General features: G+C 43.5%; 1 protein-coding gene across 1 annotated transcript in view; it reads left to right on the forward strand.

Moving 5' to 3' along the window:
• Positions 1-14,515, forward strand: part of clybl (citrate lyase beta like) — a 55,843-nt gene extending 41,328 nt beyond the window's left edge. The window contains exons 4-8 of the mRNA XM_062402938.1: positions 3,536-3,637; positions 5,598-5,691; positions 6,548-6,715; positions 11,064-11,188; positions 12,408-14,515. Of these exons, the coding sequence (XP_062258922.1) occupies positions 3,536-3,637; positions 5,598-5,691; positions 6,548-6,715; positions 11,064-11,188; positions 12,408-12,503 (585 nt within the window). The 3' untranslated portion in view covers positions 12,504-14,515. The remainder of the gene's footprint in view (positions 1-3,535; positions 3,638-5,597; positions 5,692-6,547; positions 6,716-11,063; positions 11,189-12,407) is intronic.
• The last annotated feature ends 9,044 nt before the right edge of the window (positions 14,516-23,559 follow it).

Raw genomic sequence — 23,559 nt, forward strand, 5'->3', positions numbered from 1 at the left:
CAATGGTTATTATGAGTTCACTCTGATACTCTTCTCATTTTCTTGTTCTTGTTAATTAATATTTGCAATTTGTCCATACTTAACTGGGCCTGTGCCCTAGTTAAGAGGTATTTGTCTGGGCTCGGCCATCCCTCTGGCTTCCTATAAAGGGGCGCTGTACGGATGTCAGGTCCCGAAAGGTCAGGAGACAGTGACATCATTAATACAGGCCTTTCTGATCAGCTCCATATGGGTCACTCACCAGGAGGAACCAGGTTGTTGTCTGCCTTCTTTTACGGTTTCTGTCTGAAAACATTATATTATATATTTTTCTGATTCAAAAAGGATTACAGAATTATATATATTGCGACAAAGACAGAAAATAACAGTATAAATATAGAATCTGCATGAGATATGGTCTCAGACTTTTGGTCCCCACTCTATATTTGAATTGTATTTAGTCAAACATGGTATTGGCTGGAGAAGCAGGAAGTTTTTAACTACGGTTTTAATTAGAACACGTCTATTTCCTGCTGCCCTTTCTTTCTTCCACTTGTAATTGCTGACAGGTGTTCGCTAATTCTTCCCCTGACCTCAGTCGTTTCTCCTCTTCCTCACTTGAAAAAAAGCCACATTTTGTTCTGCATAGCATATTTAAAAAAAAAGTAACTTACTATTGTGAAAATTAATACCAATTCTTTGTAGTGAGAAACAGTACAAAGCATTGGTATTAGCAGGTGCATGTGTTCCCCTGAAACAAAGTCAAGTTTGCAGCTCTGGTCTGGACCTCGATTCTTTCATGTCGCTCATTTGCCCCCCCCCCCCTCTACTACCAGGCTTTTGCTGTTTCTGCTTTGCATATGCTTTTCCGTGTGTCTATTTGTGTCAGCGTTGTAAACATGTGTCTGATTTTTTTCCCCTCACTCTTGTAAGGCAGTGCAGTAAATCCCTCACTTGTTTATTTTTCTCTCTTTTTATTGATATTAGCACAGGAACCTCCAGACTGATTTGTCGCTGAAAGATGGACTTGCTTGTTTCCCTTTGTGTGGAAATCTTTAGCTCTGCCTTCCGCCTCTCCCCCAGCCCTTGTGTGACTGACAGGCCTTATTGGGCTATAACAGGCGTAACTCCCTCCTTTGTCTGGGGACAATTCTCACACAGATTCGGAGCCATGTGCATTCTTCACCCACCACACTATTTGGTGTGCACTGGGACCAAAAAGAATCGCACCCTGTCCTGCTCCTCCTCCTCTACTCCTCCTCCTGTCCCCTCCCCTCATCCCTTTCTCCGCTTCCCCTCTGTGAAATGAACACTTCAGCAGGCCGGAAACATTTAATCTGGCCCCCTTTTGAAGAAAATTAATTGAAACTTGTCCCACTATAGCCTCCTTTCTCCGGCTCCATCTCTCCCTCCTTCTCTTTTCATGATTGGGTGTCGAAAATTGTCAGAGGGCTTGTTTGTAGCGTGGCTTTGAATGGCAAGAAGAGGTGTTATTTCTCCTTTTTTTTCTCTTTTCTTTTTCCAATTCACCAGTGAATAACAAATTAAAGGGTCCTAGATGTGAGAGCCATTGGCAGCTAATGGTTGCTGTATGCTCCGGAACAACAATGATGGAGGACTGTAGTAGCTCTTATGCAGCGTAAATCAGGCCCTCAAAGTGTATAATAGCTGAATAGGAGAATACAGCAGAGGGACAGAAACATGTAATCAAAGGGGCTCGGAGGCTCTCTCGTCGGTGGTGCCGCATTGAGCTGTCATTTGTTTTCCTTCAGCCCAGTCCAAACAGCCCACTCGGCTCGCTGCAGCCTGGTTGGGGCTTGTGACTTTGGGCGGCGCGGCCTCTAGCGCTGGTAATCTCTGTGTGTAATAGCAGCTAGGTCTCCCCCACAATGGGCCATATCTACCTAGTTTCCTCTGTCGCAGAAATAGGTTTATCTACACTCTCTTTTCACACTCCATCTCGGACCCCTGCTCCCACCCTTTTCCCGTGTTTGCGAAGAAGAGAAGGGGGGGGGGGGGTATTATGCTAAGCCCCCAGCGTTAGTTTTTATGTTGCCATAGCAGCCTTGCTCCCACAGGGTTGTGACCTCAGATGATTACAGTACAAAGCCTATTGGGTCTTGAAAACCTCTTTGAAGATGAAAAGTCTTTGATGGTTTGTATTTATGCAAATCTCCCAGATATGATTTATCCAACTGAGATTGAATGGAGAGATGATTAAAATTGCCCCTATTTTTTGAAATCCTTCAATGGAGGCCCACTCTTTCAGTTTCGAGAACAAGAGTGGTGAGTGCGAGCACAGGGGTTATTTTGCTCCTCGTTTAGGAAAATAGCCGAGCTGTACCTGAGGTTATTTATATCTGTCTTTTTCCTTGACTGTCAAAGAGGGAGCGAGAGAAAGGAGAGGAAGCGGGCACATGGAGTTAGTCCTCTAACTAAGTCCTCTTTTCTTTTTTTTTCTTTTTTTGACTGGCTTTGAAAGGAAATATCTGACGGAGGGGGCTTTTGTGTGTTTCCAGATGATAGATTTAGGAATTTGGGCTACCCCACTGGCAGTCCAGGGCTAGCTGTGAACTGGTCTGTTGGAAAAATTTGGAATGCTTTGGTCTTCAAAGAATCGAACTTGGTTTTAAAGGCCTACTTAGGTGAGCTTGCATATTAGCAGGAGTCGTGCAGAATAAAGGCCTCAGCAAAGTGTCACATCACACTCTGATTGTTGCTCCAGTCTCGCTCTTCCCTGCTATGGAGGGGGGACGTAAAACAGAATAATGTGGGAGTACAACACACTCACAGACATCCCAAATCTTGTTTCTTCCCCCCCCCCCCTTTTTTTGTTTCTTCTTCACTTTGCTGTGTGTATGCATGCGCCCGTTTGTGCATGTGCACATTTACATGTGTGCACACTCTCTCGGGGGAACACGCGCTGTAGTCGAGCGAAGCCTCTGAAAGAAGGTAGAGCAGAAGACTTCAGACGACAGGGGAAACCCTGGTGATAATGTAAAATATTTCATTTCACTGGCTTTTGTTGCCGCTCTCCTCTGCTTGCTTTTTCTGCCATTTGAACCCTCGTGGATATGTCTCTGAATAAGGACTGCGATGGGAACAGTGTAGGTAATAAAGGTGTCAAGATTTGTATCAAAAGGAAGTTTTTGAAACGATAAGATTTCCTTTTTTTACTCCCTCCGTCTGTCTTACCCCACGGTGGATTTTGAAGACTCTGTCACATCATTTACAATCGTTATGGCTGAATATATTTTCTTTTAGTTTTGAATTCACCTTGACACAGTCTCTCAGTTTCTAGTGCGATACACCATGCTGTCCTGAAGAACAATGTCAACATCCTCACAAATGGATCCAAGCTGGTCACATATTTTTCCCAGTGCCACAGATAATGTGCTCCAACAAAACATCTGATGAACGTGATGACTATAATTTAAAAAAGTCCAGAGAGCAAATTAATTCATTGTGATTATTTGGGGGGCTTTATTGTTTTCCATTCGCAGAAACAGTGGGTGTTGTTAATGAGCTGTGCGTGAGACTCTCCTTGTGTGTTAAGTTTGTTGACAGGTTTCAGCACAACTTGAAAGGACACGCACTGACAGAACCCATTCGCCTGGTCACCTTTGTGGAAACCGCTGTGGGCCTGCTCAATTTTAAGGTAAATTACAAACAACTCTCCCCCGAAAAACTGCCTGCATAAGATGTTTTGCATGTTCCTCCATTGTTCACTTTAGATTAAAGACGGCGCCGGTGAGCGGAGCCCTCCACGTGTCCAATATGAAAGGCATTCAAAGCTTTCGGACAGTCCCTCAAAATGAGCCTTTTTTGTTTCCTCTCTGTCTGCGTGTGTGTGTGTGTGTGTGTGTGTGTGTCTGTGTGTGTGTGTCTGTGTGTGTGTGTCTGTCTCCATCCCTTTCCAGACATGCTGACATTTTTTAATTAGAGCTGTTTTAATATCATCATAGTGGAAAAGTTCTTAATGATATTTTGGCAAGCATCAAAGCAGCTCCTGTTATAGTGCAGCACGACCTTCAGCTACATGGGGAAAAAGGGCATGGTTTTGGGCATTTGGGGAGAAACAAGCTGTCTGTCCTTCTTTTGATTTGTCTTTTAGCTCCCCACTCTAATTCGGTGGCTGTGTTTGTGCTCGTGAGTGTGTGCCTGTGTGTTGTGATGACAGGGGGTGCCTCTGTGTGCTTTCTTGAGAACACCCTGTATCTTTGCCCAGACTGAACCCCAGGTTACAAGCATGAAGCAGAAAAAAAAACGCCGTGGCACAGCTAGTGGCAAAATTAATTTGGAGGCCAGCGAAAGCAGGAGACGTGTTCTTATTGTTTCACACTCTTCACCACAGACGGTTGCATTCCAAATTTTATATATTTATTGAGGTAACGCTCATTATTTATTAGTAATCGTGGTCATTAGTTTATCTTTGCAATGGAGCTTGTTTTTTTCACCACAGATTTATTTCAGCGTCTCCCTTTTGAAAAACATAAAAAACAACCTAGCATGGTCTTGTTTTTTTCCATTTAGAAAAAAAAGCCGTCATTTATATTCATGTTTTTACACAAAATGTTATGAAATGATAAAAATGATCTCTAATACAGTCTCTGACTTGAATGGTACTGTGCTGAGCAAATACGTCCTCCCAGGCCAAATGGTCCCTTTACAATCTGCACCAATTTGTGGACTTATTTGGACATAGTTCTAAAACAATTACAGATACAGATATGTAACAATATGTATAGTAAAACATACCTCCTCAAGAAACCACATTTAAACCCACTTAACCTGAACTTTTATTTGGGATTTGCTCTTAATGGCAAACACTCATAGATATCAGTCTTCTAAATATTCGTTTTTAACAGCAAGATCAGTAAATTAGTGTCTGGGAAATCTTGGAAAAACGCCCCCTTCTCAAAGAAATTCATCGATTTGCTAGTCTGAATGTCTCTTTTCTTGGTCCATATCATATCCTTCCACCAAGTTCCGTGGAAATGCGTCTGTTGACAATCAAACCAGCCAACCGACGGACAGGGGTGAAAACATGACCTCCCTCGCGGAGGTAGTAATAAGCCCAAATAACATTTACATCAGTAAATACATGTTAGTAGAATGTGGACGGTCTGATCAAACTGACATGCTTTCAGTACATGACTGCTAAAGCAACTAAAAAGTACAGAGTTTTCATTTCCAACCTTTCATAGCAGTGTCTTGGGCCAGCTAAGGGGTTAGAGGCATCTCCGGCTCCTCATTGTGTACGTTTGCTTTGATGTATGTATAATGTATGTGCCTGCAGGTGGTATATTTAGTAGACTAGTACATTAGTAATCAGTCTCCATGGAGAGGAAGCTGGTGAAGGTTATGGATTTGACAGATATGTACTTATTGGCGTATTTGTTAGAGAGAATTGAGTGTGATGATGTGCATGTTGGAAGCTTCTGTGCCTGCAAAGGAAACACGGAAACCAGGCTGTTTGAACCACGGTCGGAATATTGGAGCATAATTAGATTCCCTCCACAGTATTTATGCCAAGATGTCCAACATTTCTCCCCCCCTTTGCATCTGTGTCACTTTAGTCGGCCTGTATTATGCTAATATTCGTATGCTCTCTCCAGGCGGTGTGTGAGGAAATCCGTCGACTTGCTCCCAGGGCTGGTCTCCACCATGACGGCGTGGTGTTTGGCTCTGATGACTTCTGTGCCAGCATAGGTAGCTGTTACACCTCCAGATTAACATTTCCTCTGTTAGAACTCAGTTGTGCTATTCTCCCGCATGCAGGATTATATAATAAAACAGTCCAAAGTGTAAAATCCAAATGTTTAGTGGTAAAGGATTACACGACTGCAGGTAAAGTGGATAAAATTATGGTATTTAGATATGGGAGGATTTGTGGATGTAGAATATCTGAGAGTTTTGACAGATAAATATGATAAATGAGACGAAAGTGCGAAATTTCCTTTACCAACTCCATTATTTAATAAATCCGCACACTTTAGAGGTTTTGATCACATGTAGCCTGTTGCTGTTTAGCAGAAGTAAAGCTGTTGGTTGTATTTATATCATTATCTATCTCTTAAATTAATTTGTCAGATTAACCCATTAGGTCTGTTTTTAAAATGAAACAAAAAAAAGTGGTGTAAGTGAAAAAGAGGATCCACGCTTCTTTGGATGCATCTTGTCATTGGGAGTTACTGGACATCAGGTAACTAAGTACATTTGCTCAAGTACTGTTTGCTAAGTAAAATGTTGAGGTACTGACGTGCTTCCAATTGTACTTCCAGCCCCCAGCTTATGCTTTCTACTCCTTAACATTAACTTGAGGACTTTAGTTATTTTTAATATTGAGATTTTTACACAATTGACAGTAAAACAAACGATTAAACGATTTTTTAGCTTCTGAAATTCCACAAAATACCTTGTGCATTTAGGGTCTCATTTTGGATGTTTGAGTCAAGTCTTTATTTAGTGACACTATTCGCAATTAAACTTTTCACCTAAGACTTTTGCAATAAACGTTGACATTTTTCGGTATTAGACCCATAATAACCCCATACTTTTCCTTGAGGTGCCACACGGACTAAGGATGCCAGGGAGCTCCTTTACGCCCGACAGAAGGTGGTGGTGACCACCAAAGCGTTTGGGCTACAGGCCATCGATCTGGTCTACATCGACTACAAAGATGTGGAGGGGCTGAGGCAGCAGGCCAGAGAGGGCGCTCTCATGGGCTTCACAGGTGAAGTTTCCACTATCTAATCTAATCAAAGGGAAATCTGAAGTTGCTTCACATCGTTCTCATTTGTTCTTTATTTCTGTGCTGCATCTTCTTCACTCTCTCCTTTGGCACAATGACAACTTTCTGTTGCAATCAACATACAGGAAAGTTTTTACTTCCCCTTCCCCTGGATACTGTGTCTTACTGCTCTTTCTCGGGAATAAGAAAGTAGTTTTTATGTTTCCTAAAATGTGCGAGGATGGTAGAAAATTGTTTGGCTTTTCACATCGTAATGAAAATCTGACCTTGAAATGATTATTAGTGTATTAGTGTTTGTGGTTTTAAAAGCGGTTGCCTGTCTTTATCTTTTCTGTGCTTTTGTTGGTGCTGAAGTAATTTGCTTGTCTGACATTTCCCTAGTTTCTTGTTGTGAGTGGTTTTGTGTCTGTTTTGTGAACTCAGGTGCTTACCTTCTTTTGTCTACGTGCATACAAGTATAATTACAGGGAGTTATTAGCAGAATGTGGTAGCGCTCTGTGTCTCTGTTGCCATGCAACGCTTTAAGAATGTGTGTATGCGTGCCCTGCAGACTGCATGGAACAGACCACAGAGGGCAGGACAGCTGTTCCAGGTGGATATCCCAAAAAATCCATTCAGTAAATGAGATGTATTTGTTCTGATATTTTCATCCCTTGAAAACTGATTAATTCAGAATATCCAGGGGATGTCAAACCAGAAAAATAACTACACTTCACTAAATATTTTTCTGTTTATTGTGCTGAAACATTACAAAAAAATTGTCTTTCGTTAAGCATTAGTCAGGTTTCAAACTGAGATGAAGTAAAAGAGGTTGTTGGCTTAAAGTCAAGTCGAAACTCTATATGCTGCACTGCTCTAGAAACACACGTGTACGAACCTGCACTTGATATCATCACATCATCTCAGCTTCTTGTCGTCTCACACACAAGCGGATTTTCCACATGACCTCATATGCCATTTTACACTCTGGTGCTGCAGGCTTGCTTGACTGTGTGTTTACATCAGAATGACTCAGCACTTGTCATTGCAATTTAACATCTGTCTTTTCTGCAGTTCTTTAATGAAATAATTAGTCAATGAAATTCAAGATTCTTCACCATCTAAGCAATGCGTCCACCTCAACCCAAAATCTATGCAAATGCTTTACATATATTCTTCACATCTGTTTAAACTAGTGTGAATCAGAATGATTTGTATTCAGTGAAGAAAGCCCAAGGTGATGTTCAGAAGTGGTAACGGGTATAAAAGCGGATGGACGCTGACGGACGCTCGATGAAATGAGTGGTCAGATTTGATATGGAAAGTGCCATTCAAAGCTCTGGATTAGTGGCTTACAAGCTATGGGCACTCTGTACAGTATAATCTTGGTAGCTATTACTGGCCTGAGTGTGCTTAAGCAATAATAAGGTGCTGCCCAAAGCTTCTACCTGTGCAGTAATTGACCTTGTCACTGCCTAAGCTGCATACAGGACCCATTAGCACAGAGTACAGAGCACACAAAAACCTGGGGTTTCCTACTGGTTCACAGGATAGTGTGAAGGCGCCCAGAGATATCCTTGAAATCTAATCTGTCTCTGAGGATTGTAATTTTTGGATATTTTATAGTGCTGCAACCTTTATAATTACCTTGCACTATGCACTTAAGGATCCTAGTAAATATATTTTGCCTCCCTCAAAATTTAAGATAGTTTGACAATATCCTCTGCTTTCAGGGAGTGCATTTCACTTACCATCCCCGGGACCCTGCCTATCATTCGCCTGAGAGCACTTTGCTAAATAGCAATCCTCCAATGAGATGCCAGCACCACATGGCAGGCCAGGATTGGCTGGAGGGCAGGAGTGATGCATTTTAAGAGAACCAATGGGTTGTGACTGAGGGCACCTGAATCACCCTGTCTGTGTCTCTTCACTCAGTCATTTTCCTGTCCTCACACACACACACACACACACACACAAACAAAGACTGGGTAAAGCAGGTGGCAGAGAAAAATCTCTCGTTGCTTCATTCATCTCAGGATGCAACAAACACACCGCAGTGAAACAGATTCACAACATTCACATAGAAAAAGTTTGAGAAATACTCCAATATTGATATAATTTCAATGCTGCAAACAAGAGAATGCACACACACAAAAACAAACAGACACACACGCACACTGTGGCCCTAGGGAGTCCTCATGCTGTTTGTTCAACAGAAAATGTGCAGTAACAGCAGGGGGGCAACCTTTTTCCCTATCAAGGGCTGTTTCAGGTCAAGTAACATCCTTCGTGGGCCATACTCAATTATTGAACAAGTATATCACACTAACCTCCCTGCTGCCACGGCTGGAGCTGCTTCTCTGTTCGACAAGGCGACTGGTGTCAGGTGATGATGATGCTGTTCACTGCTGGTTTTAGCCAAAATATCTTGCTCAAACAAATCCTCACCTTTGGTTAGTGCCTCATGTGGCTAGCAAAGAATTCCTCCCTGGAATCAAACTTGGCAGTAATCGCACGCACCGAAATGACTAGCTGTGCGGCGTTTGTTATGTTGTTTAATCACAGGCCGATTGCCGTCTCCTTCAGTGTCTTTCCATATCTTGTGCTGCATCAGTAACCCACTCTGGGATGTTGTTTTGAGACAGTGGATTAATTTCACTTTGTCTGGATCCAACATTCACAAACCTATTAGCTTGCTCACTACAGAACGTGGCTCTATAAGATTGTCTTTGTCAGAATATAATCTTCTGACAGCTCCTTACTTCACTGAAGGTTAACTTTGTGCAAGTGCATTCGTCCATCCACTTTAGATTCAGGTCCATAGCTGAAATGACCCTCATAATAGTTTTTTCATTACTGTGAAATTATCCAAACAGACTATTTTTACTTCAGCAACAAAGAATTGCTCGTGCTTCTCCTTTTAATGATGCTCAGCGATGACATGTCACGGCTACGTCACCTTCATTCACCTTGACTGTGACCTGACAGGGATAGATCGTTTTTGGGGAAAAAATCACAAACACACATCGTCAATGGTGCACCAACACAAACACAAAGTGGCTTTAGAACCCATTTTGTCTGATGCAAACATCCCTCAAAGGTATCTATTTGTTATGAAGTGCATTTAATTCAATAAACTCTCTCCCCAGCTATTGTTCGAGCATTCACCTGCAGCGTGTTGATTGTGTAACTGTGGTGTGTGTTTTTCTGAGGTTAACTGGGGTGAACGGAGCTGGTTGAAGGGAGTGGATTCTCTCCTCCCCTTTCCTCTCCTGTCTTGCCTCCCCTCATCTTCCCCTCCTCTTCTCCCCTCCTCACCTCTCCTCTTCTCCTCCCCTCTCCCTGGCAACATTCTTTTTTTCTTTTTGCCCGTGCTGCCCGCCTGCTTAGCCACCTTGAAGGATTTGTTGTCGGCGACAGTGCTAAGCCCTAAAGTGTTGAGTTCCTGCTGGCTGCCGCTGAGCCGTCGTTCTCACCAGACATTTCATAACCTTAACTTATCACTACAAGTTTGATCTGCAAATGTACACGGGATTATGACTGTGGCGTTCGCCCACATTTAACTGAGAGGGAACGGGAGCAGAGGGGTGGGAGGGGGTTGAAGATTGTGTCAGAGCCTTAACTCCGTGTTGGCCTTCAGTTTCAGACTAGATGTAATTTCTGTTAAGAAATGTGTGCAACTGCTGAAACATATCTATGTTGTCAATACATGGCAATTATATGCAGTATAAAACTTGATTTATAGAGAAGACAACAAATGATCTTCATATTGACTTTACTTTAAATTATCTTTATTATTTACATGAGCATGATATGAATGTTTTGTTTTACCTCCTTGTCCTTGTCTCTAGGATTTACCTGACCTGTGTTTCATTGTGTGCGTCTTGTTTATTTGTGTGTGTCTTTAGTGCGTCCAGTCACAATTAGGCTGGTCTCTTCTCCATCAGTGTGCTGCTCGGTCACATATTAAAGTCTAACTAGGCATTCAGCAGAATCTCTCCTCGTCAGCAGGGCTGAGACCAGAGAGGAGACACTTGATATCCTTCATCATGTCTCTGATTCACTTCACTGAACAGACTCACACATATTCACAAATATACAGTTTGGTCTTCTTGAATTTCCCCATTCCTCTGTCTTCCTCCTCTATGTATGGTCACCGCCCTCTTGGCAGAAATCCATTCCCAATCTCAGACGTTTTATATTTTCCATTCACTTCCAAACCACTCTTTGTTGCAGCAGTTTACAAAGGTGCAAACTGTGTTATTAATTCATCCCTGGCAGCAAGTAAAAGTTCAAGTGTCTCCTGTATTTAATGGAATCGAAATTCCCCTTTCTGTGTTTCTGTGTGCAGGTAAGCAGGTGATCCACCCAGGGCAGATCCAGGCTGTACAGGAAGAGTTCTCCCCCAGTCAGGAGAGGGTCCAATGGGCCAAAGAGCTCATTGCTGCTTTTGACCAACATCAAAAGGAGGGCAAGGTAAAATTAACATATTTGCCAAAAGAGTGAAAATCATCGAATTTTGGAAATAAAAAATGCATTTATTCTCTTTTATATTCATATTTTGATCCTAAGTAGCCAGGAGAAGGAAAATGTCATACGGGACTTGAAAGGGGGTTTTATTATTTGCCTTAAACGTCATTTTGCCACTGTAGAATGTACAGACAAGTCCAAAAGTCATTATACTTCAACCTCATTTATATGTTTCTGTAATTAAAACAGTGCATTTCTCAGAAATCTGTTAAAAGATAAACAGTCCATTCACATATAAAGAATATCCAGGGGATTTTATTTTGGTAAACAACACTTTCTTAAATGTGCATCTCCAGCATTATACTGTATTTGTGCTGGTTGTGTGTTCTGATTCCGGGGGTCCTCCCTGTCTCTCTGTCTCCGTTCTGGGACTCAGCCTGATCCTTTGTGTGTCCTCACACACCTCTGTAGTTCCAGAGAATACATACTGTACACCCCTGGGTGACTCTCAGACACATCACAGGGGATGAGGGGGGGGGGGGGGGGGGTTTGAGCAAATTAAGTGTACAATATTATTGTTCCTAATTTAGTGCATGGTTGGATCCTATGTGTTGAGCTCTGTGGGCTATCTGCTGAGGTAATACACAATCTGCCCACACCTCTCCCTGCCAGGGCTGCTCCTACTAAGCATCGCCCGAGGGATTCATATCCTACCCATCCCATGGTGTGTGTGTGTGTGTGTGTGTGTGTGTGTGTGTGTGTGTGCGTGTGCGTGTGCGTGTGTGTGTGTGTGTGTGTGTGAGCGTGTGTGTGTGTGAGCGTGTGCGTGTGTGAGCGTGTGCGTGTGTGTGTAATGGTTTGAGCAGTGAGCAGGGTCAGTCTCTTTGTCTAACAACATGACAGGTGCTTGCTTTTCATAATTCCCACCTCCAGCCATAGACTGTATTTTCGAGTTAGTATAGTATTTTATTCCAAAAGATGTTATAATTTGTTCTAACACGTTCTAACATTTCTCCTGCATCCTTTTTTTGTAATCCTCGTTTCTTAGTTACATCTTGAAACCATTAAAGTCTCAATTTCAAAAACATGATAAATTCTCATATTCACTCGAAATATGAATTGTAATTTCCATTATCCTTAATCAGAGAATATTTACAGGTGCATTAACCGTGAGTGTCTCTAACATGTCTCCCTCTGCTCTCGGCCCTGTTGCCGACCTGTTCAGGGTGCGTTCACCTTCCGCGGCAGCATGATTGACATGCCCTCGCTGAAGCAGGCGCAGAACATCATAACCCTCTCCAGCGCGGTGCCGGAGCAATAACACCAAATTGGGATGGGACCAAAAGCGGGAGGAACCACACACCACTAAACCATGGGCCGCAGAGGTCAAGGCGGACTGAAAAAAAAATGTTACGACAAATTGTAGCGCTTCACAAACAACTTGACTTTGACGCCTGACAGAAAAGGACAGTGGGGATGTTTGGTGTTGATTTTTAATAATTGTCCACATATGTCCCATTCAATTCATTGGTGTGCTTTGGCAGTTGCAGTGAAGTTTCACTTTTACTGCCGAGGTCCATTTACTTTATGACTATATACTGAAATGTATTGCTGAATATAAACTCTGCATGTAGGGAGCACCAACCGGAAAACCTTTGGAAACCAACCATTGAAGATTATTGCCCATGTGCGGGGCACTTTCTTGGCAGTGTGTGCACCATCAAGATGCTCGCCTGTGTCTTTGTGTGTGTGTGTGTGTGTGTGTTTTTGTGTGTGTGTGTGTGTGTGCATGCGCGCCCATGGCCTCCCATCTCTTCTAAGTCATGATGAATGCTCTTGCATCTCCATGGTCCGGGCAGCTGGGCGAAAGGGTAAACAAACACAACAAGCCACTGTTGTTGATCTATTCATCGGGCCCCAGTCTTCCAGTCAGGCCTCAGCCCCCCCGCCCAGGGCCTAACTCACAAACATCAAAGTCCTGCCCGCTGGAAAAAAAAAACCCTAAAAAAGAGCCGCAGATGCAAGTGTGTTAACTCACGATTTAGCTTTTTTCTGTCAGTCTCCTTAGTAAAGACATGCAGCTCGCTCTGTGGAAGCAGCGAGCCTGTGGTCTTGATGGAGAAGGCGTGCGGTGTCAGACACACCATGACCTGCACGGAAAATAAACACTGCATACATACCCACGCTGCGGCGGTGTTCTTCACCCGGCCTCTCATTTAACACACACCAACACAAAAAAAAAGTTGAACTCGCATTTGCAGGTATTGCTTCTCGGCGAATTCCCCTGTTTATCGGCATTTGCTTCGGTTTAATCGGTGTTGATCATAACAATTAAATGAGCCGAACCGGTTTGTTGCTCTGTCATCGAATGAAAGTGCGACGTGGCCCTGTGCGGTCGGGCACAAGTGACCTTCCAGAGACAGAGAGGTGGGTGTGATGTTGGAGTGAGACAGATTAGTGGCCATGTTGCTCCAGCAGACCAGGACCGGGGCTTTGTCTCTCTTGACTGTGGATGGGAGGATAATTGGGGGGGTGTTGAATGGTTAATAGTGCCATTGGTGACCATGGTAATGAAAGGCACCATACCTCCCCTACCCACCTCATCCACTCATCTCTCTCTCTCTCCCTCTCTCTCTCTCTCTCTCTCTCTCTCTCCCCTACTGTATCATCTATTGTGTCTGGGGCAGGACTGTGATCTGTGCCAGGCCAGGCCAGACACACACAAAAAAAAAAGAAGACAGAAACCACTCCTGCAACCGTCCAAACCCCAGACCAGTAAGCTGTCTCTTTGGCAATAGGCCACATATGTCTCTCACGGGCAGCTCACTTTTTCTTTTTTTTCTGTCACGATTTCGCCTTTTGTTTGATTTTCACCAAATCTACACACTGGGGTCGGTGGAGAAAAAACCCTGTCAGACGTGTGTGACGTTATTTTGGGTGGAGCCACTTTGTGAGCCACTGCAGCACAGACGTCGGTCATCGGGTTATACTCCTGAATTTGTCGGACTTGAATGGTAAAAATATTGTTTCTTTGACTTGTCACATACACAGACTGAGTAGCCTGTGCTGGATGTTTAAATCGTAACGTGTAAATCCTCATATCTGCTGTTTTTGGTTGTTTTCCCATTAAATGAAAGAGTGGATTTTGATTGAACTTTAATGTGGGTGTTTTGTTTAATTCATTTATCATTTGTTGTAGCTTCATCATGGTGCAATCTGTAATGAACGGACAGGTTTCAAATACTTCAATGCCTGTATGAGTAATTTAAAGTACTGGCTGGTTTGTATTGTTTTTGCACAAACAAATAAACATGAGTACGATTCTGAATGGAATATATTTTACAATTAAAGCTATCGTATTTTTTGTTTGTGACGGCAGCATTGGTTTCTGAGGCACTGAGATGATTGTAGTTACAAAACATTTGACCTCCTCACATGTTTATCAAATCCCCTCCAATGAGTCAGAGCACATGTAAGGCTGCAGGAAATCAGTCCAAGACCCCATGTTCCCTCCGAACCCAGCTCAGGGCTGAACACAGGCTCACCGGGTGACTGCACCGGGGACAGAGACGAGTCTGATGGGAACAACTTGGCTTTTCCAAGCTGCTCTGCACCAACAGGTGTCCCCCCACAGACAGGAAGGAAGACCTCAAAGCCGAGGAAGCAGCTCGGGGCGTCCTGCAGAGGCAGAGAGAGAGAAATCAGGATGATTAGGGAAATCAGTTGGCCCGTTTGGATTTTTAACAGAACACAACAATCCTGTACAGGTGTTCAAATGAGCCACGTGCATTATTTTTCTTGTTTAAAGTTAAAACCAATAATCTTGCTGCTGTTTGATATTTCCACTCACATCCACGCCTCTCTCTCTCTCTCTCTCTCTCTCTCTCTCTCTCTCCCTACTTCCCTCCTCCTCCTCTCTGGATAAAGGTGAAACAAACTCTGGTCTTCACGGAGCTGGTTTCTTTCTCCTCTTTCTTTGCAGCTCGACCACTTTGCACTTCAGAAACATTTTTAAAGAGAGAGAGAGAGAGAGAGAGAGTGAGAGAGAGAGAAACGAGAGGAAGATTTCGATGACATCTCTGTAGATTAGAGGAATGCATCCCTGTCTGCCGCCGCTGTGTAATTCTACATGACATTTCTATTATGTGTGGAACTGATACAATCACCCCAGTCCGCCCGGCGCCTTTATTTAAACACATCTCTCCGGTTTTATTCCCTGAGAGAGTAAATTACAATTAACACGATTATAACCTCACGAAAATTGTGACGGGAATCAATTAGGCTGCGAGCAGTTACTTCATAGCCCGCTAATGTGCTGGTCGAGATTGCTTTCATAAATTATGAGGGACACGCGCAGGCGGAGAAAATGCATGTATGCAAAACACCGTCAGAGGAAAATTAAAACGAAATGTTTTACATATTTTTCCATTAATCTAAATGGGACCCGCGTGGCAGAGATGGTTTTATTCTAATTCCACCCGCCCGGGGATTCCCCCCCCAAATAATGACTTGATGTTTTAATAGACTTCTAATGACAATATATGACAAACTAATTGCAGCAAAGGAGGAAGAAAAAAAAAGATTATTCCGGAGCAATAATGCACGTCGTTATTGGAGCTTCGGCACAGTTTGAGGAGTGTAGAGCTATTAGCTAAAAGTGCTGCAGAAGCTGATCAACATAAAACATTTAGTTGTAGCTAATTAACTCTGTTTCAATATTTAGGAATGCAGTTGAAATAAACGAGGACGTTTTCAGGGAGGCCACAATATGGCGATACCCCTGAGAGAGTGTAAAGAAAACTGTAATTCTTTTATTTAGAATAACAAACATCGAATATATCCTGCTCACAACAAAATGCGTCATTCCTTTTAAATTATTTCTCTTAAATTAAATATATAAATAATTCAAATTAAAGTGAAACTAATAATACTTGTTTAATTGTGATATAGGCATGCTGTAATTTATAATTTAACAATAAATATTGGAATTATCCGGAAAGCAATTTTAGAACGTTTGATGAAAGACAAGCAACAAATTTGGATTCAATTTAAAATCAAAATCTGCACAAAACTGGGACTGAATTTACTTTCAAAAATTGCAGCCCATTATTCCTCCAATTTGATTCCTCTGAAATTCCAGCGACTCGTTTTCAACCCATATCCTTTTTATTCCCTCTCCGCTGACAGACGCATGTCCAACCTCCTCTTCTCCTTTATTCTTCTCTCTCTCTCTCTCTCTCTCTCTCTCTCTCTCTGGTCGTTTGCATGATATGAAATTCAGCGCGGCCTGTCTGTGCTGCATGAGTGATCTGGCACATGTGGACCATTACTAACTTCATTTGGGGAGACCTTTTGTCTGCAGTGTCTCCGTCTGCAAAAAAAAAAAAAAAGGCAGACTGAGGGGGACAGAGTTGAGTGGCATGAATCAGGATCTTTTTTTTTCTTCCACATATACTGTGCATGTTAAAACATTTGTTGGTTTAAAGCTGGTTTAAATGCTTTTTTTTGTTTTTGTTTACCACTGCATCACAAATGTGTACATTTCCTCCACAACACCATACACAGATATACTTTATGTTGTTTGATATATACAGATATACTTTGTGTGTTTTACAGCCGCAGCCCACCTGGCACACGGGCCTGTCCTGCAGGTGATGGAGAAGGAGGCGTCTTTGTGAATGTATCATTTATTTGAGCCCATGCACCAAAGTTACGCAGGCCTCCATATGAGGGCTCTCCTTCTTCTTGCAGAGTTGAGCTCTGCGAGGTTCGTTTTTATCCCTCGATTATCTGGGTGGTTTTCACCTGGAGGGTAAATATGAGAAAACAACAATTACGCATAAATGAAAAGAACTCAAGACTTGACGCGCGTCTCCTTCAGATGTGCTGAGTGTTATGTCTAAAAAAAAAACAGGATGAGTTTACGTTAGCAAACTACCTTCCCTCCTGACTCCCACCTCCCCTCCCCAGACTGCCCTCTCCTTAACGGGCCCAGATCAAAAGACCCACCGGCCCCGGCAGAGACCACTAAAAAACCCGGCCGCTTTGTCTGCGCGTTGGCAGGACTGAGGGACGGAAGGGTGTCGGTGGGGAGGAGGAGGAGGAGGGTGACGTGGTAATGAGACTCGTTACGCAGCGACCAAAAAGTATCTGCAACTTCTCTTTTTTTTTTTTACGTCCATCTGTCTTCAGATCTGGCACTTTTTATTTCTCACAGACTCACACTCATGAATGTTTTATTTGCATCTTCAGATTACTGCGCAAAGCACAATCATGTGGTGCAGAGAGTGTGTTTGTTTAATTGTCCCCATCTTCAGGTGTAAATATCTGTCACATATTCGTTAACGTCCCACTTCGATTAAATGCATAGGCGAGGCTGGGAGGCTGGAGCCGGGTCTCTGTGTGTTGTCCTTGGACGCAGCAGACAGGACCGACCGGTGGGAAGTTTACGGGACTGAAACAGACGGTGTGAGGGCGGGGAGAGAAAGGGGAACAGCAGCCCATAAAACGAGCAGGTCAGCGGCCAAACAGGCGATGGATGAGATCAGAACTCCCCTGACAATGACCGGGCGTGCGTCTCTATCGAAGGGGAATTCTCATGCAATCCACTGTGGAAGATTGCACGAGCAAATACATTCAGATATATTTGTGTGCGCGCGCGTCCGCGCCTCTGTTATCCCTGTTCTCTCGTTTTTTTCCTTAACGTTTACCTGGACAAAGTCCCAGTGTGCCTATAACATTTTATTTGTGTATTGATCCACAATGTTTTCGAGCAAAATTACGCAAAATCCAACTTTAACTCTTTGGGGCGTTCATATTTTTTTTAGCTGGAGCCCTTTTTCTAATGAATAACATCTTTAGGTTTGACAGCTTAAGTTCAAAGTTCAAATATTCCCAAACCTTAAATATAACGCTCTCGGAGTTGAAACTTCTATCAGTGTTTGACGTGGAATTGTTCTTAAAATGCTTCGTCTTCTTTTGCGCATGGGTTCAAACCTGAGCGACACACCGATGCTGATAATTTCCTATTTGACTGCACAATCGAAAGCTGCAGCTTTTGATCTGCGCCAGCCTCCCTCTCTCCCTCCCTCCATCCCTCTCTTGCCTCCCCCCTTTCCCTCTCCCCCCTCTCTGTGCCGTCGAGCAGGTGGAGGCCGCGCACCTGCACACACAGCTGCGCGCACCTTGTTATTGCTGCCGCTGCGTGACGCACAGATGAGCGCAGCACACAGCCAACAACACAATCCCGACAATACAAACCTCTGAAGTACCACAGCTCTCCCCCCCTCACACTGCTACAATTCCTTTTTATGGAGGGGCAACCAGACAGGAACTATTTTCTGATCACAATCATACACACACATGGATCTTTAATCTAAATTCAAAATGAAATGTAACAGTTTTGAATAATGGCGCTTCTTTGATGAGGTGTCAGATTTGGATAAGGCTGCAGCCTATTTATCCTCCGTCGTCTCGCCTTCTCTATCTCTTGTTTGTCATGCTCTGGACTTCAACACGACACCATCTAATCCAATTAAACACGATAACCCTGGACTCACGTATTATTCTCTTCCTTTTCTCCTTCGAGTTGCTGACAAGCACTCTTGGTTTTGTGTGAAAGAGAGAGTCAAGAGCCCTCTCCTAATCCCGGGCACGACTAAAAGTGATTGAAAAGTGAAAGAAACCCCCTCATTGGTCCTCGAGCTATAGTGTTTTTTCTTTGTCCGGTGCACTTGTGCTGTTTTTTTTGGTTGCGCCCATCGTGCGTAAATATAGCACTCCATTAATTTAGGCCTTTTCATGAGAGGGAGCACCTTCACTTGGCTGGTGACAGATATTGGCTCGTATCAGAGATGAGTGCCTTATGGAGACAAAATATATAAATGACGTGTGGTGACATTTTTGTTGGTTAAAAGTTAAAGTTAAACGGGATTCAAGAAACAATTATACTCGATTTTGAACGTACTTAAATACTCTTTAGTTTAAAGGGTTGAGGCAGATCAGATCTGTGCTTTTTTATATACAATGACCGATAATACACACACAGATACACACAACAACCAGCATCTTAGAACAAACCACATTTCGGGTATACATTTCAACAACTAACGACAAATTGACAAATTTCAATTAACTAATTAGAATAATTACGAAAATATTCCCGATAAACTCATTGAACCCAGAGCGCACGCAACATATTGTAGGTGTTGCAAAATGACAGGTAATTGACATTAATCCGCTCTCTCTGAGACTCAGGGGGGATCTGAAGTAAATGGGGATACGGTTAATGAAGCACCACTTGCCCTTTGAATCTCTGTCACAGTGTGCAGCTTGGAACTGTCCCGAAACTTCCTTCGTTAGTTCCCAGGAAATGCATCATGAAACATGCAATGGGACGTGATGGCGCGGGCCGGACTTATAAAGGATTTCATGCGTAAAACTTGTGGTTTTTAAACTTGTCGGGCGCGGTTTTGTTGGAATAAGAAAATAAAAGAAAAGTCCTATTAAAGTGATGACTCAGTTCATTGCTCTCGGTTTATTTGACATCTCAGACGCGTTGTGAAATTGATTCTCTAATAATGCGCCATTACCCCAAACCCTCTCTGTTCTTCAGCAGCCGCGCTCTTCTTATTATGCGTATTATAATTCATATTGGGAATCTTCCCTATAGGAGCTGTGACAGACAGACAGAGGCCAGGAGGGAGAGGCAGACTTTGCGCGCAAGGAGTCGCACCTCTCCGCTCCATGCACTCGCCGCTCGGTGCTACAGGGGCCCGCGTAATGAGGGCACCTATGGGGCCCTCCTGGATGTTGAAGTGGCCTAACCTCGCCATGGCCGGTCAGAATTGAAGCACCGGCACCAGGCGTCACCCCTCTTCCCCGGCTCCCCCTTGGGCAGCGCCTGCCACCGCCACAGCCCCCCATCACCGAGAGTTCATAAACCCCGCGCCACAACTTTTGACAACGATAATGATGTGCATGGTGATGCTGGAAGTCTGAAGGAGGGGCTGCGGTAGGGAAATAAGGAGTTTCTGATCCGGAGGTGGGGCCCCTTGTATTCCTCCTCAGGACCAATTCCCTCCTGATAGAGACTCACCACTGTGCAGCCATGAATACTCATCTTCTGGCTCCTCTTCTCAAAACCCAAGTGGAAACTGCAAACGCCTGCTATAAAATCTAAAATCATACACTCAAAAATAAGTAATGCTATCATTGGAGTGGAGGGGATCTTTGTAATCACCATACGCGTCTCCTGAGAGTTACCGCTTATGTTTTCAATCTTGTGGTGAACTATCAGTCATGTTAATAAAATGCTGCCATCTCTCAAGGTTCAGTGTCACTGAGATGGATAAGCTTTGATAGTTTGTGAGATCTACTGTCATTTACCATGGCAAGTGTCTGCGAAGGGCCAAAAGGTGCCCGTCCCCGACGGAGCTGGCCTAATTATACAATTAGTCTTGTGATTGGGAAAGTCCAGAGCTAAGTGTCCTGTGGGACAAGCAGACACATTATGGCTGTCATCAGCATCTTCGCTGCAAGTGAGAGAGCTCGGCCTAATAGGTGTGCTGCTGGACAGTGCCGGGTGGAGATTTCTTTCATTCAACATCAACATTTCAGTTTCTTAATCAATGCTAATTGATGCCAAACCTCTCTTCTGTGGTATAGAACGTAAGGAATGGAGAAGTGGATGTAGAGGTGCATCCTGGTCGCTATTAATAGCATAGGTCATCTTGGTATTCAATCATTTATGTCTTAAACCTCATCCTGGGCCCAAGCAGACCTAAACCAGAGCTCTTTGAAGCCATCGGTCAGATGGAGACCCCATATCTTCTGTCTTATTGCCTATCCAGCCATATTTCCTTTCGGGCTTATCCCTGGTCAGTTGGAAACATCAAGACACCACATTTTCTTCGGCTCGTCCAGAGCCATATCTGTCACGGCCAAACCCCACATCTGTTTAAGAGAATGGGCGTGAGGCTTATGATGTTTGGGTTTCACGGCAGGCACCTCCATGAAACCAGAGGGAGGTCTGTGCTCCACATGGTTGAGGAGGCAGCGTTGCCTCCACACTGGATACTTTACTGCTATAGTGCACTGGTTTATCACATTGGATTAGAGCTCCTACTGGGAGACTGGAAGCTGAAGATGATTGGTAACCAACTTCACCAGTTTGTCCGTGATGAACATACAGTGGCTCAGCTACGTGAGGACAGTCAGGAGGCCGGAGGCAGGAGGCCGAGCAGGAGTAGATCCCTTATCTGCTTTTGGCACAAATGGAATCTTGTCTTTCTTTTAGAGGGGCGCTCCAGTTCACTCCACTCGTGCCTCCTCTCTCCTTATGGTCACAACCCTATTCCTCTTCTTGCAGTCCCTGGCTGTGATAGACGATTTAGCCCTCACACTTAATGCTGACCTTTTCCACAATAAAACCAGATGCATTCAGGGTCAAACCCTCTGATGTTGCAGATGTGATAGTTCTGCACCAATCTGGCACTGATGCCAATCTGTTGGCCACAATGGAGGGAGTTATGGCAAGAGAGAAGAAGCAGAGTTTGGGTAGATTAAAATGGTGGACTGGCACTATGCTGTTGAAATCATTTTTGATCAATCATATATAGTAAAAAGGTTTATAGGGAAGCAGATACATTGATATGTATTTAATCCTGGATTATGTTGGTGATAGTAATCTGTTATATATAAATAAACCAACAAAGGCCTTCCTTTGGTATTTTGTCCTTGGTTAGTTTTATGACCAGTATACGTCTAATTCAATATATACTACATTGTGGAGCTAGTCGTTTTGGGATCTCTAAAACAGCCCTTGACATTAAAGTACTTATGTGAAACTTAACTGAAACAGATTCTGTCTCAACCAGGATGCTCTTCATGTGCCAGAGGTGAAGCTGTTTCTTCTAGTTCAGTCTAAAGTATCCTGTAAGCAGTATCATCCCTGGGCACACATCAAAATCTCCTACACTACAAAGTCCATCTGCTTCTCTCTGATAGAGCATATACTTCCCCATCTCCCTCCACCTGCTCAGCTCCACTTTCCAAGTACGCTGAAGCCTACATCCTGCATTTAGAGGCTTTTAGGAAAAGCCCTGTCATTCAGTAAGAGACTACTGGGGCAGCATGCTCTCGCTTATCTGCACTTTAGTTCCTACTTTCTGGCCGGTGGGCGATATAAGGACCAGGTATAGCAGGGCCTGGCTCATGCGGTTGTCCGTGGACGACCTTGCTCTCCTCACCTACAGCCTTGGAGTGGCTCCCAGTCCTGGGATGGGGCTTTTGGACCGGCACCAAGTCTCTACCCCCACAGATGTTACCGAGCCACCAGATATTATGTCAGCTTCTGAGTGATGTATCATGCTTCTCTGAGAAGCAGTGCATGACTATAAAGTAGCAGGGACACACATGACAACATAAAATCTGTTAAATAACCAGATCCCTTAACAAGTTAGTTTGGATTTTACAATTATTATTCTGTCAGGGATCATAATGTTGTTGCGGGCAAAGTAGAATAAAAGGCTTTTTAACATAAAGACCAATAAAAAATAATCTTGCAGAAAAAAAAATTCTAGGCTTAATAACAGATTGCATTTGTGAAAATGTATAATATATATTTTAGGTTGGGACCTCTGTTGTGTTTAACAGAGGCCTACCTGTTGGCACCTGTTTGTCCTGTGTAACCTTTTATTTCCCATATTTCGTTTGGATTTTATTCCACTTTTTATTTTATATTTTACATAAACACAAATTTAAAGGATAAAGATAAATATTTGAGTCATGCCTTGACTCATTTTTGATTAAACGTAGTAAAGTTAATAAATTAAAGCAAAACATGTAAACACTTCCTCCATGAGCACAGTGGTGAGCTGTTGTGACTAATGGAACTCATTTCCTATTCAGCCACCTCACCTGGAATGTTAGAGACGACCCAGTCTCAAAGTTGAACCGTTTTACTCCACGACGCACGGTGCTCTGCAGGCTATAATTGCATTTAATTGCTGAAGCGCCACAACCTGCAAGACACCATCGGGTCTAAGTGTCGCAGGGACGAGAGGGAAAGCATGTTTGAGTTATGAAGAAAAATAAAAATAATCATGTGCTCGCTGGGTAATTGATTTAATGAAGACTCCTATGAAACTAAAACCAAGTATAGGTCAGTCGAGTGACCCCCCCGGCGTGCGCATTGTCAGATGTTTAACTCTCTCACTCCTCTGGGAAAGACATAGGGGCTAATAGGTGAAACCACAGCTGCTGAAGTTGGGCTGCAGAGGAGCGACATTCCCACCGCGCACGTCCCCACTGCTCGTGCGTAAAAGCGGACTGAGATTTTCCACAGTCCCCCTCAGTAGCCTCCACAGTCCACGAAT

This window comes from Platichthys flesus, chromosome 13, assembly GCF_949316205.1.
Source record: "Platichthys flesus chromosome 13, fPlaFle2.1, whole genome shotgun sequence".
Classification (NCBI taxonomy): Eukaryota; Metazoa; Chordata; class Actinopteri; order Pleuronectiformes; family Pleuronectidae; genus Platichthys; species Platichthys flesus.